This window comes from Salvelinus alpinus, chromosome 38 (assembly GCF_045679555.1).
Source record: "Salvelinus alpinus chromosome 38, SLU_Salpinus.1, whole genome shotgun sequence".
Lineage (NCBI taxonomy): Eukaryota > Metazoa > Chordata > Actinopteri > Salmoniformes > Salmonidae > Salvelinus > Salvelinus alpinus.
Genome location: NC_092123.1, coordinates 2,094,183 through 2,113,714, shown reverse-complemented (window position 1 = coordinate 2,113,714; position 19,532 = coordinate 2,094,183). Strand labels below are relative to the sequence as shown.

The 19,532-nt window shown below is 44.0% G+C and overlaps 1 protein-coding gene across 1 annotated transcript; it reads left to right on the top strand.

Moving 5' to 3' along the window:
• The first annotated feature begins 2,309 nt into the window (after positions 1 to 2,309).
• Positions 2,310 to 14,191, top strand: LOC139566337 (calsequestrin-2-like). Its single transcript, XM_071387452.1, has 11 exons — positions 2,310 to 2,950; positions 6,765 to 6,849; positions 8,730 to 8,830; positions 10,768 to 10,876; positions 11,605 to 11,678; positions 11,796 to 11,926; positions 12,270 to 12,315; positions 12,417 to 12,471; positions 12,773 to 12,873; positions 12,991 to 13,065; positions 13,241 to 14,191. The coding sequence occupies exons 1-11, from the start codon at positions 2,714 to 2,716 to the stop codon at positions 13,457 to 13,459; spliced, it is 1,233 nt and encodes a 410-aa protein (XP_071243553.1). The 5' UTR covers positions 2,310 to 2,713; the 3' UTR covers positions 13,460 to 14,191.
• The last annotated feature ends 5,341 nt before the right edge of the window (positions 14,192 to 19,532 follow it).

Below are 19,532 nucleotides of genomic sequence, written 5' to 3'. Positions count from 1 at the left end.
GACAGACCTGTTGCATTACATTAACTAACCTTAACTAAAGTAACAATTTGAGCCACACACACAGTTAATCAAATTCCTATTCTTTAAAAAAGGGGTGCCTTGAAAACTCTGTGTCCAATATTGTATTAAGATTTCTGCTAAAAATGAAGATTTTTGTAAAGTTTATTTCGCATGCAACCAGTTGTTTCTACTTGCTACGTTAGCTAACTTAGTTTGTTAGGTAACGTTAACTGGGCTAGCTAGCTGGGATGAATGGGAACTCCTGAGATTAATTCGGTCATGCAATTTCAGTCCAGCACAGCCCTACAAAAATGTAACGTTACATATTCCATATCTTTATTGTTACCTGATCCGGCCACGCTGAAATTAACTCCACAAAACTGTAAAGTTAGAAGAGGGATCAAGAGCCACGGCAGCTTCATTTTCTTCGCTCAGACAGTTAGCAATGACTGATGCTTGGTCAGCCTCTAGTTAGGTCTGGAAACACTTACCGTGATTACAGGTATTGACGTATCTTCCCGTAATATTGGGACCATTTGCGCATTTTGTGTGTGTTCTGTCACCCTGGTCTCATAGACTAGATTTAACATAGAAAACGTAAATCCGAGACACCCAAATTAGTATGATATGCTATGTTTGGTATAGTTACATAAAACAGGTTACTGAAAGCTACAATATGTAATTTTTTAGGTGACCTGACAAAATTCACCTAGAAACGTGAGTTATGCAAGTATAGTACGCGGTAGATCTGTTCTATGTCTTATTTCTAAAGTTTCTTAAGTTTTGTTTTTGCATCTTTTACTCACGGTTTTATACACCAGTTTCAAACAGCGGAAAATACAATATTTTTGGTTTTGTAAATATATTTCACAATGATTTCGATGGTGCAATGATTCTCTACACAATGACTGCTTGTTTTGTTACATAAACTGAAATTAGGCGAACAATTATAATTTTAGCAACCAGGAAATGGCAGAGCGATTTCTGCATAGTGCATCTTTGAAGAAGCACTATGCAGAAATTGCTCCTCCATTTCCTGGTTGCTAAAATTATAATAGTTCGCCTAATCTCATAACAGATAACTTTAGCATTTTAGCTACTTTGCAACTACTTATCATGTTAGCTAACCCTAACTTTAACCCTTTAACCTAACTCCTAACCCTATCCTTAATTCCTAACCGTAACTCCTAGCCACCTAGCTTACAAATTGGGATTCGTAACATATTGTACAAATTGCAATTCGGAACATATCATACGAAATCAATACAAACCATAGGAAACGTAACATATCATACTACATGGCGGGAGACAGATTTCCTTTTACTATGTTACATGTAGCTCTGAGTCCAGGTTGGTTCTGTACATTGCTTCTTTTTGTTTCAATGTAGAGGCCTCAATCTGCTGCTCATTAGATTTGAATTTGATCAAACACAAAACGCATTCAATCACAGTTATGTACACACCCTCGTTCAATGCTGTTAGTCCCCCTGACAAATATAGGACACAGACATAATACATTTGTAAACTTTTCTCTCATGTCTTCAATGGCATTGTAAGTGGTATTTTGGCCCTCTCTACCCGGCCTTGGAGCTACATTACACAATGAACAAATCTGTATTCAGTACGCTCATCTGCACCATGGTAACACACTGTTAGTCTGGGTACCAGTCTGTTAAGATATCATTCCACTCCTTGCCATTTGGCATATGACACAGTGTACAAGGATTGGAATGTTAGCTAAACACACTGTGGCTTCCTTAGCACAAACAGTGGCTTGTGTGAGGGCAATGATTACATTTCCTTCACGTTGTAGATCAGGATTTAGACCTATTATTCTTTAAACACTCTACTGTATAAGGATAACATGCATGCTGTAACAGCACTTCACATTACTGAAAACACACTCATTCCAAAAAGAATGGTGAACCCTTTCACTCCAGATCCACTTCTCTCCTCCGCCCCACATCCCAACTCCTTGGCTATTCCCCCGACAGCTAGAGAGATGTTTCATCATGTCAGGCACTGATAGAGAGACAGTGGAAACCCCCTGGGGTTCTCCTATCTATCTATCTGTCCTCTTTTCTGCAGACCAACAGTTATTTTAAGCCCAGAAACAACTGGCCTCATAAAAAGGCCCCAAAAGTGCGATAGAGAGGGGGTCACTTGCTATTTTATTGTGAGCTTTCCACTCTGCCAAAACTCCCCGGATTCACTTTTGGGGACTTATTTTTTCAACCACAGTGTGAGGCAGGCGAGAAAGAGAAAGAGAGAGAGAGAAGGAAAGAGAGAGAACGAGGAAGGGAAAGAGAGAGAGAGAGGCAGAAAGAGAACTAGAGAGAGTGAGGAAGAGATAGAGAGAGTGAAGGAAAGAGAGAGAACGAGGAAGGGAAAGAGAGAGAGAGAGAGAGAGAGAGGCAGAAAGAGAACTAGAGAGAGTGAGGAAGAGAGAGAGAGTGAAGGAAAGAGAGAGAACGAGATAGAGAGAGTGAAAGAAAGAATACAACCGGAGCTGGAGACTTTGGGACAAACAACAATTCTTCTCTTGCTTGTTATTTTCAAAACCTTCTTTTTCTGTTTCTTTAACTGGTGCAAATTGATTGCTAGTACTGGCTACTACCCATTGAAGGCTCAAGGGTTCTAATTCTGTATAGTTTCCCCTGCTTCTTCCAGTTCCTACTCATTGTCCATTAGTGGGCATTTCCCTCTAAGAAGCATGCAGCTCCTCTGGCTGTCCCTATTGCCCTGTCTGTACCTGGCCTCCCTGTGCTATGCAGAACAGGGACTGGAGTTCCCCAGCTTTGACGGAAAGGACCGCGTTCTGCACATCAACGAACGCAACTACAAGAAGGCTCTGAAGAGGTTTGACATGCTATGCCTACTCTACCATGAACCGCAGCCGGCTCACAAAGGCAGGCAGAAGCAGCTTCAGATGACTGAGCTTGTGCTGGAGGTAAGAGGGGGAAGAGGAGATGAGGTGAGAGTGGAGAAGAGAGAGGGTGGAAAGTAGTGCAGGGATGTTCAGATGCTATAGGTCAGCCAACAGGGGCCAACATTCCTTGTCTGAGGGTCAGTGCTATCCGGAATCCTTGGGATGTCCCTACCCCCCATTGAAGTTGAAATTTAAAATGGTTAAGATTAGGGTTAGGTAAGGGTTATGATTATGGTTAAGGTAAAGGTTTAGGGTAGATACGCCAAGACAAAATGTGTAGAGCACAGACAAAAGGTCATTTTAACAGATGAGGATGGGGACATGTAGAGCTTTAAGGCTTAATGGTAATCACAGTGAATTTATACATTTAATTTGATAATTGACATGGCAGATATGTTACACATCCTAGTTCCTTAGGTACGTCTTTGTAAAAGCACCTGTTTGTTCCCAAGGTCAGCATCGTCTTTCCATCACATTCAAGCTGGTTGATTTACATGTCTTCCCTCGCTGAAGTTAACCGTCTGTCACTTCAACTCCGGTGACATCATAAATAGAGCTGACATCTTTATGCGCCACCAGGACATTTTAAATGAGGATTTCTGGACACTGTGTGGACAAGAGAAATAAGTTCTGTGCCTGGACAGCTGCTATATGACCATATTAGAAGCCTTTGTAAAACAAAGATTTGATGTCAGAGATTACTCAAAGCCAAATGGCACCTCAATCACACATACCTTTCTGTCACTTACACTGAAGCTTATCTGTTACAACATGTCATGACAAAGAACAGACTAAAACTAGAATAATGTCTTATTGCCCTTTTCCATACTTGATAAACGTGTCTAAGTCATTCCACGGAGGGCTGAGTGTCTGCGGGTTTTCGCTCCACCCTTGTACTTGATTGATGAATTAAGGTCACCAATTTGTAAGGAACTCCCCTCACCTGGTTGTCTAGGTCTTAATTGAAAGGAAAAAACAAAAACCCTTAGACACTCGGCCCTCCGTGGAATGAGTTTGACACCCCTGACCTAAAGAGTGAACTCTATGGGTTATATTGCTGTAATTTCTCAAAGGTGGAGTCTTATATCTCCCTCCCTAACTTTAAGCATCAGCTGTCAGAGCAGCTTACTGATCATTTCACCTGTACACAGCCCATCTGTAAATAGCCCACCCAACTACATCATCCTCATATTGTTATTTATTTTTTGCTCCTTTCCACCCCAGTATCTCTACTTGGACATTCATCTTCTGCACATCTATCACTCCAGTGTTTAATTGCTAAATTGTAATTATTTCACCACAATGGCCTATTTATTGCCTTACCTCCCTAATCTTACTACATTTGCACACACTGTATATAGACTTTCTATTGTGTTATTGACTGTACATTTGTTTATCCCATGTGTAACTCTGTGTTGTTTTTGTCGCACTGCTTTACTTAATCTTGGCCAGGTCGCAGTTGTAAATGAGAGCTTGTTGTCAACAGGCCTACCTGGTTAAATAAAGGTGAAATAAAAAAAATGAAAAAGGTTGATGGGTAGTTTCAGAGAGAGAATTACCTCGTTTCTCTTGTAGAACAGAGCAATATCATACCATCAGGACGTGATGATTATGTGTATTCCCATGTTGATTCCCCCAATGTCCCAGCACTGTTTCTAGGTCAGCTTATAATTATAGTTTATACAGTGCATTCTGAAATTATTCAGACCCCTGGAATTTTTCCACTTTTCGTTACATTACAGCCTTATTCTAAAATGGATTCAATTACAAATGTTCAATCAACACACAACACCCCATAATGACAAAGCGAAAACAGGATTTAGACATTTTTGCTCATTTATTAAAAATAAAAAAGAGAAATACCTTATTTACATAAGTATTCAGACCCTTTGCTATGAGACTCGAACTTGAGCTCAGGTGCATCCTGTTTCCATTGATCATCCTTGAGATGTTTCTACAACTTGATTGGAGTCCATCTGTGGTAAATTCAATTGATTGGACATGATTTGGAAAGGCACACAAGGTCTCATAGTTGGTCCCATAGTTGACAGTGCATGTCAGAGCAAAAACCAAGCCATGAGGTCGAAGGAATTGTCCGTAGAGTGCTGAGACAGTATTGTGTTGAGGCACAGATCTGGGGAAGGGCACCAAACACTTTTTGCAGCATTGAAGGTCCCTAAGAACACAGTGGCCTCCATCATTCTTAAATGGAAGAAGTTTAGAACCACCAAGAGCAATAGTGGGAGAAGGGCCTTGGTCAGGGAGTTGACCAAGAACCCGATGGTCACTCTGACAGAGTTCCTCTGTGGAGATGGGATAGCCTTCCAGAAAGACAACCATCTCTGCAGCACCCCACCATTCAGGCCTTTGTGGTAGAGTGGCCAGACGGAAGCCACTCCTCAGTAAAAGGTATATGACAGCCCACTTGGAGTTTGCCAAAAGGCACCTAAATGACTCTCAGACCTACAAGATTCTCTGGTCTGATGAAACCAAGATTGAACTCTTTGGCTTGAATGCCAAGCGTCACGTCTGGAGGACATCTGGCACCATCCCTACGGTGAAGCGTGGTGGTGGCAGCATCATGATGTGGGAATGTTTTTCAGCGGCTGGGCCTGGGAGACTAGTCAGGATCGAGGGGAAAATGAATGGAGCAAAGTACAGAGATCCTTGATGAAAACCTGCTCCAGAGTGCTCAGGACCTCAGACTGGGGTGAAGGGTCACCTTCCAACAGGACAACGACCCTAAACACACAGCCAAGACAACGCAGGAATGGCTTGGTCTCTGAATGTCCTTGAGTGGCCCAGCCAGAGCCCGGACTTGAATCCGATTGAACATCTCTGGAGAGACCTGAAAATGGCTGTGCAGCGACGCTCCTCATCCAACCTGATAAAGCTTGAAAGGATCTGCAGAGAATAATGTAATGTGAGAAATTCCCCAAATACAGGTGTGCCAAGCTTGTTGCTTCATACCCAAGAAGACTCGAGGCTGTAATCACTGCCGAAGGTGCTTTAACAAAGTACTGAGTAAAGGGTCTGAATACTTATGTAAATGTGATATTTCTGTTTTTTCTGTTTAATACATTTGCAAAAATGTCTAAACCCGTTTTTGCTTTGCCATTATGGGGTATTGTGTGTACATTGATGAGGGAAAATAACTATTTAATCAATTTAGAATAGAATAAGGCTGTAACCTAACAAAATGTGAACAAAGACAAGGGTTCTGAATACTTTCCGAATGCACTGTAACTACTTACTTGGCTCAGAATACATGAACTAATTAATGAAAGAGGCCCCATTGCTTCTTGTGACAGTATAGATGCATACTAAACAGTAGCTTAACTATTTGCAAACATCTGTTTTTCAAAAAGTTAGAAATACCAGCCCCAGTCACAACAAAAGGACCTGAGTCAAACTCCACTTTAGCCCTCTGCAGTGCGGTGGTAGTTTGGAGGCCTTTGTTCCTCTCTGAGGAAGTGTTCTCTGAACAGTAAACAGTGCTGACACTTACAAAGGAGTTTCTCCCACAGTCAGTCCACAGGGTGCTCTCCTCTAGAACCTTGGTGATCAAAGCTGTGTAGACAAAGACAGCACTGGCTGCAGTTGCTAGCCCAAATTCCAAGCATCAGGGAGAGAGGAAGTTGAGTTTGAAAGCAGGTTATATATTTCTATTTCCCACAGTGGACTAATGCAATGCTGAATTTGTCTAATGAATGAGGTAATCTAATCTAATGATAAGGAAATAAGTGCCCACGACACCCCAAACAACACATTGTTGCTACGTTGTTGAAATACCAAGTTGGCTGATGACAAATGTTGTGTCTTGTTAAATCCTCAGCTGACTGCACAGGTCCTGGAGGACAAGGACATTGGCTTTGGGATGGTTGACTCTCAGAAGGATGCCAAAGTTGCCAAGAAACTGGGTACGTCATAATTTGTCATAAACTCAGCAAAAAAAACGAACGTCCCTTTTTCAGGACCCTGTCTTTCAAAGATAATTCGTAAACAGCCAAATAACTTCACAGATCTGTAAAGGGTTTAAACACTTTCCCATGCTTGTTCAATGAACCATAATGCACCTGTGGAACGGTCGTTAAGACACTAACAGCTTACAGACGGTAGGCAATTTTTTATTTTATTACCTTTATTTAACTAGGCAAGTCAGTTAAGAGCAAATTCTTATTTTCAATGACGGCCTCGGAACAGTGAGTTAACTGCCTTGTTATGGGGCAGAACGACAGATTTTGTACCTTGTCAGCTCGGGGATTCGATCTTGCAACCTTTCGGTTACTAGTCAAACGCTCTAACCACTAGGCTACGCTGCCGCCCCTAAGGTCACAGTTATGAAAACTTAGGACACTAAAGAGGCCTTTCTACTGACTCGGAAAAACGCCAAAAGAAAGATGCCCAGGGTCCCTGCTCATCTGCGTGAATGTACCTTAGGCATGCTGCAAGGAGGCATGAGGACTGCAGATGTGGCCAGGGAAATAAATTACAATGTCCGTACTGTGAGACGCCTAAGACAGCTGATCGGACAGCTGATCGTCCTCACAGTGGCAGACCGTGTAACAACACCTGCACAGGATCGGTACATCCGAACATCACACCTGCGGCACAGGTACAGGATGGCAACAACAACTGCCCGAGTTACACCAGGAACACACAATCCCTCCATCAGTGCTCAGACTGTCCGCAATAGGCTGAGAGACGCTGGACTGAGGGCTTGTAGACCTGTTGTAAGGCAGGTACTCACCAGACATCACCGGCAACAACGTCACCTATGGGCACAAACCCACCATCGCTGGACCAGACAGGACTGGCAAAGGGGATCTTCACTGACAAGTCGCGGTTTTGTCTCACCAGGGGTGATGGTCGGATTTGCGTTTATTGTCGAAGGAATGAGCGTTAAACCGAGGCCTGTACTCTGGCACGGGATCGATTTGGTGGTGGAGGGTCCGTCATGGTCTGGGGCGGTGTGTCACAGCATCATCGGACTGAGCTTGTTGGCATTGCAGGCAATCTCAGCGCTGTGTGTTACAGGGAAGACATCCTCCTCCCTCATGTGGTACCCTTCCTGCAGGCTCATCCTGACATGACCCTCCAGCATGACAATGCCACCAGCCATACTGCTCGTTCTGTGCGTGATTTCCTGCAAGATAGGAATGTCAGTGTTCTGCCATGGCCAGCGGAGAGCCCGGATCTCAATCCCATTAAGCACGCCTGGGACCTGTTGGATCGGAGGGTGAGGGCTAAGGCCATTCCCCCCAGAAATGTCTGGGAACTTGCAGGTGCCTTGGTGGAAGAGTGGGGTAACATCTCGCAGCAAAAACTGGCAAATCTGGTGCAGTCCATGAGGAGGAGATGCACTGCAGTACTTAATGCAGCTGGTGGCCACACCAGATACTGATTGTTACTTTTGATTTTGACCCCCCCTTTGTTCAGGGACACATTATTCCATTTATGTTAGTCACACGTCTGTGGAACTTGTTCAGTTTATGTCTCAGTTGTTGAATCTTATGTTCATACAAATATTTACACATGTTATGTTTGCTGAAAATAACGCAGTTGACAGTGAGAGGACGTTTCTTGTTTGCTTACTTTATATTCCTGGTCAGGTCATATGGTCAGGCAAATCCCTGGTCACAAAACATGAATATGGAAACAAGGCTTCTGAACTAATCCTTTACATCAAAAATATCAAAATACCATAACCTCTACAAAATAGGTATTTGTCAAGGCTTGTTTTCCAGTTGGCACTCAGTCACCAATGCTTCCTGAATCCTCCTTTCCTCCGGGCCCTCAGGTTTGGAGGAGGAGGGCAGTCTGTACATCTTCAAGGACGACCGTGTGATCGAGTTTGACGGGGAACTCTCAGCAGACACCCTAGTGGAATTCCTGCTGGATGTGAGTAGGATCAAAGTGGAGGGAGGTGAGAGGGAAGAGGGAGGTGGGAGAGAGAGGGAAGAGGGAGGTGAGGGGGAATAGGGAGGTAGGAGAGAGAGGGAGGTGGGAGAGAGTGGGAAGAGGGAGGTAGGAAAGAGATGGAAGAGGGAGGTAGGAGAGAGAGGGAGGTGGGGGAGATTGGGAAGAGGGAGGTAGGAGAGAGAGGGAAGAGGGAGGTAGGAAAGAGATGGAAGAGGGAGGTAGGAGAGAGAGGGAAGAGGGAGGTAGGAGAGAGAGGGAAGAGGGAGGTAGGAAAGAGATGGAAGAGGGAGGTGGGAGAGAGAGGGAATAGGGAGGTGAGGGGGAAGAGGGAGGTGGGAGAGAGTGGGAAGAGGGAGGTAGGAAAGAGATGGAAGAGGGAGGTAGGAGAGAGAGGGAGGTGGGAGAGAGTGGGAAGAGGGAGGTAGGAAAGAGATGGAAGAGGGAGGTAGGAGAGAGAGGGAGGTGGGGGAGATTGGGAAGAGGGAGGTAGGAGAGAGAGGGAAGAGGGAGGTAGGAAAGAGATGGAAGAGGGAGGTAGGAGAGAGAGGGAAGAGGGAGGTAGGAGAGAGAGGGAAGAGGGAGGTGAGGGAAGAGGGAGGTAGGAGAGAGAGGGAAGAGGGAGGTGAGGGAAGAGGGAGGTAGGAGAGAGAGGGAAGAGGGAGGTGAGAGGGAAGAGGGAGGTAGGAGAGCGTGGGAAGAGGGAGGTAGGAGAGAGAGGGAGGTAGGAAAGAGAGGGAAGAGGGAGGTGGGAGAGAGAGGGAAGGGGGAGGTAGGAGAGAGAGGGAAGAGGGAGGTAGGAGAGAGAGGGAAGAGGGAGGTAGGAGAGAGAGGGAAGAGGGAGGTGGGACATGGGAGAGAGAGGTAAGAGGGAGGTGGAAGAGAGAGGGAAGAGGGAGGTGGGAGAGAGAGGGAAGAGGGAGATAAGAGGGAGGTAGGAGAGAGAGGGAAGAGGGAGGTAGGAGAGAGAGGGAAGAGGGAGGTGGGAGAGAGAGGGAAGAGGGAGGTGGGAGAGAGAGGGAAGAGGGAGATAGGAGAGAGAGGGAAGAGGGAGGTAGGAGAGAGAGGGAAGAGGGAGGTAGGAGAGAGAGGGAAGAGGGAGGTAGGACTTGGGCGAGAGAGGGAAGAGGGAGGTGGAAGAGATAGGAAAGAGGGAGGTGGGAGAGAGAGGGAGGTGGGAGAGAGAGGGAAGAGGGAGGTGGGACATGGGAGAGAGAGGGAAGAGGGAGGTGGGACATGGGAGAGAGAGGGAAGAGGGAGGTAGGAGAGAGAGGGAAGAGGGAGGTGGGACATGGGAGAGAGAGGGAAGAGGGAGGTAGGAGAGAGAGGGAAGAGGGAGGTGGGACATGGGAGAGAGAGGGAAGAGGGAGGTAGGAGAGAGAGGGAAGAGGGAGGTGGGACATGGGAGAGAGAGGGAAGAGGGAGGTAGGAGAGAGAGGGAAGAGGGAGGTGGGACATGGGAGAGAGAGGGAAGAGGGAGGTGTCTCTTCCTCCAGTGTAAGAGGGATAGAACCACAAGGGGAGAAGACTTCCTAGCTCATCATGTTATAAAAAATGAACAGCCTCTGCCTCGTTAGATGATATGTAAATGCTGCAATGTAATGCAAGGCTCAGCGGGAGAACACTGTAAGTCCTCTCCCCCTTGTCTTTCCTGGGAAAATAAGCAGAGTTAGTGTTTGAAGGGATGTTGTAACTGGTAAATACAGCTGATGGTTTGAAGGGAGTAGAGAGCAAACATGATGAATTAATAAAAGATAAACGCAAGGAGTAAACTTCTGTTGCATGTACAGTACAAGCAATGCTTTTTGCCTGGTACAAGTGGCAACTTTTCTGTTATTAAAGGCAACTCACTCATCACAGCCCACTCTCTCCCACTGTGTTAATGAATGGCCATGCTGTTGTGCTGCTCTGCACCCTAGGTGTTGGAGGACCCAGTGGAGCTCATCAGTAACCCTACGGAACTGAGGGCCTTTGAGAGGATGGAGGAAGACATACGCCTCATTGGTTACTTCAAGGGAGAGGACTCATGTGAGTCTGTGTATGCCAAAGCATGCATTATGAGATGGCCAAAGTCAAGAGTCAAACAAGTAAATTGTGTGAAGAACTGTTGGGAGTGAGAAATTGTCCCTTGCTTAAAGGTGCACTCGTCTCAGTGTGGTTTCATACTTCAGCTGTCCAAATCAGCCCCCTTAAAATCTCCCTGCTGTTCCTGCCCAATACTCCCCAGAAGCTCACTACTCCACATAGGACCTAATAGAGGCAAATAGCCATTAAGCCAGCTGCTAAAAAGACACTTTGTTCTAGGCTGATCTACACTCCTTCTTGCCTCCTGAGAGGCTTTTAATAGTTTCTAGTTCTCTGTCTAATAGGTCGAGAGCAATTATAGACAGTGCTGCTCCAAAGAAGAAACCGAGACACGAGAGAAGGGAAGATAAAATCTCATATTTGACAGAGGCATGATGCAGCTTTTATTAGGAAAAATCCTATTTGGGAGAGAAGATTGTAGGTGCTACGGCCGTGACCTTAGGGCTTATTGAGAGGATAGCCTGGCGCCTCAGAAGCTGGATGTAAAATGGTTCTGTTACTGAGGAGGAGGAGGAGGAGGGAGAGAGATTACGCTGGGAAATTGAAATTGAATGTCAACCCTTGTTTTCCTGATCACATAGCTTTCTGAAGGAAGATGAGTTTTGAATGCAATCCTACCAAACTGTAATCTCTTTCTTTCTCTCTCTCTTCCTCTTCTTCCATTCTATCAGACTACAAGGCGTTCCAGGAGGCCTCCGAGCGGTTTCAGCCCTATATCAAGTTCTTCGCCACGTTCGACAAAGCTGTAAGTACAGTACACTCCACAAACCTGAATCAAGTCAAACCTGTGTGTGTGTAGACAGTATCTAGATCAGTTTCTACACAACATCAGTGATGGATAAGTATGTGTGTTGTGATGCAGACGGCGAAGCACCTTTCTCTGAAGATGAACGAGGTGAACTTCTATGAGCCCTTCATGGAGGAACCAGCCATCCTCCCTGGCAGGCAACTCTCAGAGATGGAGATAGTGGAGTTTGTCCACCAACACAAAAGGTAACCCCAAAAAATATAGAATTTCAGGGCTCGAACACACCAATAGCGTTTGCCTGCCGAGAGTGAACGGTGTGCAAACCGATTTTACATGTAGAATTGCGTGAAAATGTTGTCAGTCAGACTTCACTGAACGATCGGTAGATGAACAGGAGATCCACATTCAATGCGATGTGTGCGACCCTTTAGTTCAGTGGTTCTAACTTCTCCCGTTGGTGCAGATGGATCATTAGAATCCAGTCATTTTTCACAACATCACTGTTATTCTTCCTGATCTCATATGGATGACCCAGTATACTGTTGGATATTCTTGAAATGTTGTGTGGCTGCGGTCTGTCTTCCGCAGGGCGACTCTGAGAAAGTTGCGTGCAGAGGACATGTTTGAGACATGGGTGAGTTACCTACAGTATTACTGTACCTCTCCCTGAGAAAGGGGAATTATACTGGTGGTATTATATGTGTACCCTTTACAAATTCAATGTCCCTTTCCCAGGAGGATAACCTGGATGGGATCCACATTGTAGCCTTTGCTGAGGAGGAAGACCCCGGTTTGTTGATCTTTATTTTCTCATTTGTAAAGCTGGGATCCTTAATGGTGAAACTGCAACGTCCGTTTGGGATGTTACAACAACAAAGATGTTACTGAAAACAACAGATAGAACAGCAGAACAGGTACTGCAATTTCCTCTCCTCCATTTGGCCACAAAATAAAAACAATAACAAAGGTGCTGGGGCGGACAGTGGCGCTGTTTCCCCTAATGCAGATTCCATATTTAATACAGTACATGGGTAGGGACACAAATGGGTGCGTACAAATATCTCTAAGCTGTCCATCTGTGATTTCTCCAGATGGTTATGAGTTCCTGGAGATCCTGAAAGACGTGGCCAGAGACAACACCAACAACCCTGAGCTCAGTATAGTGTGGATAGACCCTGATGACTTCCCACTGGTATGACCTCTGACCCCACACACACCATCATACTGTATATGATGACCTATTTCATCTGGTGTGCTTGGTCAGCTTTATAAACTGCACCAATGCTTTGTGTCTGTCTCCCCGATCCAGCTGACCACATACTGGGAGAAGACCTTCAAGGTGAACCTGTTTAAGCCTCAGATTGGAGTTGTGAACGTGACAGACGTAAGTTGAGCTCTCCTTTAACTTAAGTTGTGTTCCACCTGTTGGTTCAACGTAATGGTAAGATAACACCTCTGGACATCTCGTTACAATAGAATCTGTATTACCTCTTGAGCTGAAGACAAAATTGAATTGGATGAGGTGGCCAGTGGTTGAACTTTGACCCCCGCTGTGACAGGCGGACAGTGTCTGGCTGGACATGTCCAACGATGAAGACCTGCCCACAGCTGAGGAACTGGAGGACTGGATCGAAGACGTGCTGTCTGGGAAGGTCAACACTGAGGATGACGATGATGTGAAGGACGATTATGACGGGGTTGACAGGGAGGATAGGCACCAGAGTGACGATCACGATGATCATGGTGATGACTATGATGACCATGATGACAGTGACTAACCTGCAGTCCAGCAGAGATTGCATGGGTTATGTTTTATTGAACAGTCTGGTATTTTATCTTGTATTTTCATGGAAATTGTAGGGTAAAATGGTAGTTATAGAGAATTATCGAATAGTAAACGCTTGGTTTCTTTGGGATTTATTTAAATATGTACATGTATAGCTTTACTACTTGATACCATGTAGTTATCTGCAGTGTTCAGTTCTTTGTACTAGAAGCACTAAAATAACCAATTGTTACCATGCAATTTCTCAGACCATAGCAGGTAAATACTTAATTAGATTGTGAAATAAACTGCAACACCAGTACATCATAGAATTACTTTTTACATTTTCTAAATAAAAGCTCAAGCTTCTTTATGGCGGAGGATTGTAAATGTAAAGCTTCTTATGAGACCAGGTTGTGTTGTCTTGATTCCATAAATACTTGATTGTATAACTATGTGATACTGTATGAATAAATGTAATGTAACCTAAAGGTTTTGGGTGTGTGTATGTGTGTGTACCAGTGGAGGCTGGTGGGAGGAGCTATAAGAGGACGGACTCATTTCAATGGCTGGAATGGAATTAATGAAACGGTATCAAACATATAGAAACCACGCTTGACTCCGTTCCATTGCTTCCATTCAAGCCATTACAATGAGCCAGTCCTCCTATAACTCCCCCCACCATCCTCCACTGGTGTGTACGTGCAGTGTTGTAAAATACTTCAGTAAAAATACTTTAAAAGTACTACTAAGTCGTTTTTTGGGGTATCTGTACTTTACTATTTATATTTTTGACAACTTTTACTTAACTACATTCCTAAAGAAAATAATGGAGTTTTTACATTTTCCCTGACACCCAAAAGTACTGGTTACATTTTAAATTCTTAGCAGGACAGGAAAATGGTCCAATTCACACACTTATCAAGAGAACATACCTGGTCACCCCTACTGCCTCTGAGCTGGCGGACTCACAAAACACACATGCTTAATTTGTAAATTATGTCTGAGTGTTGGAGTGTGCCCCTGGCTAAACGTAAATTTAAAAAACAAGAAAATGGTGCCGTTTGGATTGCTTAATATAAGGAATTTGAAACTATTTATATTTTTACTTTAACTTTTGATACTTAAGTATATTTAAAAACAAATTATTTTAGACTTTTACTCAAGTAGTATTTTACTGGGTGATTTTCACTTTTACTTCAGTCATTTTCTATGAAGGTATCTTTACTTTTACTTAAGTATGACAACTGGGTACTTTTTCCACCTGTGTGCGTGTGTGAGAGAGAGAGCGCTTCAGGCCCGTCATTACAGGGGCTCCTGGGTAGCGCAGTGGTCACTGCAGTACCTGGTTGGAATCCAGGCTGCATCACATCTGGCCATGATGGGAGTCCCATAGGGCGGCACACAATTGGCCCAGCGTCGTCCAGGTTTGACCGGGGTAGACCGTCATTGTAAATAAGAATTTGTTTTTAACTGACTTGCCTAGTTTAATAAATAATTAAATAATAAATAAATAAAAAATCAAATAGTGAGGTCAGATCTCACACTGCCAGCCAGAGTCCTGACCAGCATCCTCTCTGGCTATACACTTCTCACTATGAATTATTCAAACCGTCCTGAATAATGCAACATCGTTAGTCCTTCTAATGCAGGCTGGGAAGCACAGGCAGCCCACCCTGCAACCGCACACACTTAACATACACACACTCTGGCTGAATCGGTGTTACTGGGTATAAATGAATAATGAGAGATTCAGTTAAAATCACCCCCCTCCAGCTACTCATATGCTGTGGTATGCAGACGGTATGTTTGGATTATGGCAAAATGCATAAATATGCCATGCTATGGCTGAAGGGATGTGGTGGAGGAGCTAAGAGGTTGTATCCGTAGGCGACAGGACAGATCACTGCATGTTCTCCATGCACCAAGGGAACCGGGGAGTGAAAACACTGAAGACCAGAATGAGTGTGTGAATTATGGTTGTGGCTTATTGATACCCGTGTCACGAGTCACGACAAAACGTGATGTTCAACATGAATAATGGCTGAAGTAAATGCAAAGAGCGGCTGGCATGTAGTCCAGGGGTTGGGTTATTCAGTGACCAGCACAAGTTCCATGGAAGATGGGATTAAGGAAGGGCTTGGTCGAGAAGGGATACAGCTTTTGTTAAAATTGACTTTTCGGAGCTGGTTTAGGAGAACTTACGCAGCAGGTTAGGAGAATTAACGTAGCAGGTTAGGAGAATTAGGTTAATGTTAGGAAAAGGGTTAGTTTTTTTTATTTTAGGGTTAGCTAGAATCATTTCTAGACATGGCCCTAAGAAAGAGGATAAGAGTAGGTAGAAAATGAGGCAAGGGATGGAGATGACTCCTATCAGCTCAACAGTGTGGCCCTGACACTTGTTCATTTTTTGTCGGGGACATAGAGGGAGGTTTATTGTTGGTACAAAATCAAAGAAAAATAGACGATTGATTGAGGGGGAGAGTTACAGTGCTTTCGGAAAGTATTCAGACCCTTTGACTTTTTCCCCATTTTGTTACGTTACAGCCTTATTCTAAAATGGATAAAATAAAACCAATTCCTCAGCAATCTACACACAATAACCCATAATGACAAAGAGAAAACAGGTTCAGAAATAGCTTATTTACATAAGTAGTAAGCCCCTTTGCTATGAAACTCGACATTGAGCTCAGGTGCATCCTGTTTCCATTGAGCATCCTTGAGATGTTTCTACAACTTGGAGACCACATGTGGTAAATTCAATTGATTGGACATGATTTGGAAAAGCACACACCTGTCTATATAAGGTCCCACAGTTGACAGTGCATGTCAGAGCAAAAACCAAGCCATGAGGTTGAAGAAATTGTCCGTAGAGCTCCGAGACAGGATTGTGTTAAGGCACAGATCTGGGGAAGGGTAGCAAAACATTTCCGCAGCATTTCTGCAACGTTATATTCCATGCGTTCCCCTACCCAGCTGATCCATTCTCCGTGTAGCCTCCTGCTGGAATGGAAGGAGAGATATCGCTCGAGTCGCAACAAAACGGAATATAATGTTGCAGTTAAAGTTCGTAATGTTTTTGGAGCCTTTGTTTGTGTTTTTTCAGAGCCCCCATACTGCGACGAGGAAGTGAATCGCTTCTTGGTGTACTTTTTTCAAAAACAAGTGAAATCGCAAAAAAAAGTGTCTGGACCCTTCTATAACATGGAATTAACAATAAAAAAAATTATTTTGTTGTGAAAAAGCAAACTTCTCATTTAATAGACCAATAAGAAATGGTTTCAAACCTCTGCCAATAACAGCCAATTGTCTGTTTTCCCCTCCCCTCTCAGACCACTCCCAGATAGTCCCAGCTACAGTAAATTCTTGCTTGAGAAATTGCCCTTTGCTATTTTTGTTTCTTTTCGACCATTTTAATTGAAAAATAATCAGAGTAAGGTACTTAATTGTTACTCAGAAATGATTTGATATTGTGATAAAAACAGCTGCATTGGACCTTTCAGTGTGTATTCCTGATGTGTTTCAGAGTCAAGTTTCTTGTTCAGCAGAGCCAAAAGCCCAAAAGGCCTGGCTCAGAGCAGGCTGTGAGAACAAAATACCACTGATCTCTGCTTCAGTCGGTCTGCACACAGCCAGGCCAGCACACATCACCAAGTCATTACAAAACCAAACGAGGGAAAGTATGAGAAAAAAAACATTCCATTTAGATGCAAATGCTTCTCGTTTCCTCTCCACACTCTGACAATGTATCTCTGTGGCTCTTCCGGAGAGCGAAGGAGAAGCGAGGATTAAACCGGTGATAGATGAGTAGTGACAGGTGGGACTGCAGCTAGTTTTCGGGGGATGAGGTCTCGTGCGTCGCCGCTGCACACATTCATTTACCCACAAAGCTGTGTTGCGCCCCACTGAGAGCCTGACAGCAAGCCAATTACTTCGGGCACCATGACAACAACCAGCCAGCCCCAAAATAACCCAAAAAGCTGACATTTGGCTCATATAGCAGGATCAAACTGTTAATCGGCGATGACAGAGCAGAATGTTTAAAAATGGGGTTTGACAGTTAATAGGTCATAACACACTGTGGTACTTGTGGGTAGTCTGGCTACACTGTATTAATTTATAAAGTAGTGGAACTCTAGTCTGGACAATTATACACACTGACAGCTCCTTATTGAGCCTTCACAGAAGAGGCAACAAATAATGGTCATTTCACTTTCTATGCCTGGGTGACAGTCAATACAAGAGATTTCTTAGTACCAACAGCACTCATTGATGTGTCACCTATAACCACCCTAGGACCACAGACATGCCTAGGATATAGTTGTATGGTCCAAAAAAATATCCTTTCAATGGAATGCTTGAAAAACAGTCCTTCTTAGAGCCAGTTAACAAATGTTCATACAAATGTTTATTTTACACAAATGCCTATGTTGTATAGTGAAATTGACACATTGGTTACAATGCGTGGTCAGGTCAGTAAAAAGCAGAGGTCTACAGTATGGGTGCAACCTGGCTAACTTTTAGCCTGGTCGCAGATCAGTTACTGCCAGGTTAGCAGAACCTGGCAGTAACAGCACAAACAGATCTGTGACCAGGCCAGCAAACCATGACAGAGGTCAATACCCAGGTTAGCATTTATTGGGATGACTCCTGTACCGGAGGCAGCTCTACAGAGTGGTCAATAGCTGGCACAGGCACAAAGGCATGATCTTAACCACACTGCTAACACTAACCTTAAATTAAGAACAAAAAGCTATTTTTTTGGTTTTTATGAATTTTTGCCATACAGACAATTTTACTTCGCCACTGGCACAACTGAGCGGAAATCGCTCAGTTCTGCCTCCAGGGCAAAACTAATCCCAATAAACGTCAATCTGCGGTCAATACAGGGAAGGCTGAGCATGTGATAAGGGAATGGCATATGCACACGCTTAGCTACATAAATACATACAATGTAAAGACAAAGTCCATCAATTATGGGTACAAAAGACTCCCAGTGCTATATGTATAAAAATATGTTTGTTTTCATGACGACTGAGAAAACAAAGAGAGTTGCATTTCCAAGTGGCTTTTATGAGCCACATGCTGATCGTTAAAAATGGTTTGTGTATAACCTGCCACGGCACCATGCGTTTGTTTGTGAATGTGTCAGCACCCAACAGTAACCCCTTGCCATACCAAAGTCTGACACCTTCTGGTTTGTCTGCCAGGGGGCGCTGACGGACAGTTTTGTTTTCATGAATGACATGCAGAGCTGTAATACCGCGGAGGACCTCTACAAGCCAGAAGTCCATTCTACATTGGGATTTATGAGATTTTACGTAGATAGGATCCTGATCACCTCTGAAACAACTCATCCTGGATGGATCTCAATCTGCCACCCACATTCACTAGGGGAGAATATAGGATTCTGATGTCATGAGGGATTTTTATGTTCATCCTTTTTAAATAAGGAACATATTCAAAGCCATCAGGTCCCCATATTCACAGCTCAACATGATATCTCGCTTGATGACATTGTAATAGAAGACTAACCAGACGGATGAGTTACAAGGGAGGCTCCTCTTCACCCCCTAGTACCATACTCACCATCTCAAGAGGCGATTAGCTAAATTAACCGCTTAGACTTTCAATGGTAATAGCTGCAGAATAGAGTTCTGCGTACAAGGTACACAGGCAGATTGAGGCTGTGGTCCAAATCAGTGTATCTTCTCTCCCGGAGTGCTCTATCAGGCAAAGTAAGCGTGATAGAAGTGAAAGCATGAACCCTGAGAAGAGATATATGCGGGAAATGAATGTGTCGCTTTATAAAAAAGTTTCAGCAAATACAGGGTCCTTAATGGACACGTTATCAAAATATGACTAAGCTGGGAAGTGGGATCATCCTATGAAAAATGTAAAAGTGGAACGAGACAGCAGCACATCTCCAAAATATTGACTTACATCAGCAATCAGGATCCTATGGGATCCTAATCTGGGCGACTTTGAGTTTTAAACGTTTGAAGAGCTCTGCTTTACAAACCAGCCATGAGTGTATAATGGTATGTTGAAAATGTTACATAAGTTAATTTGGGATATGGATGGAC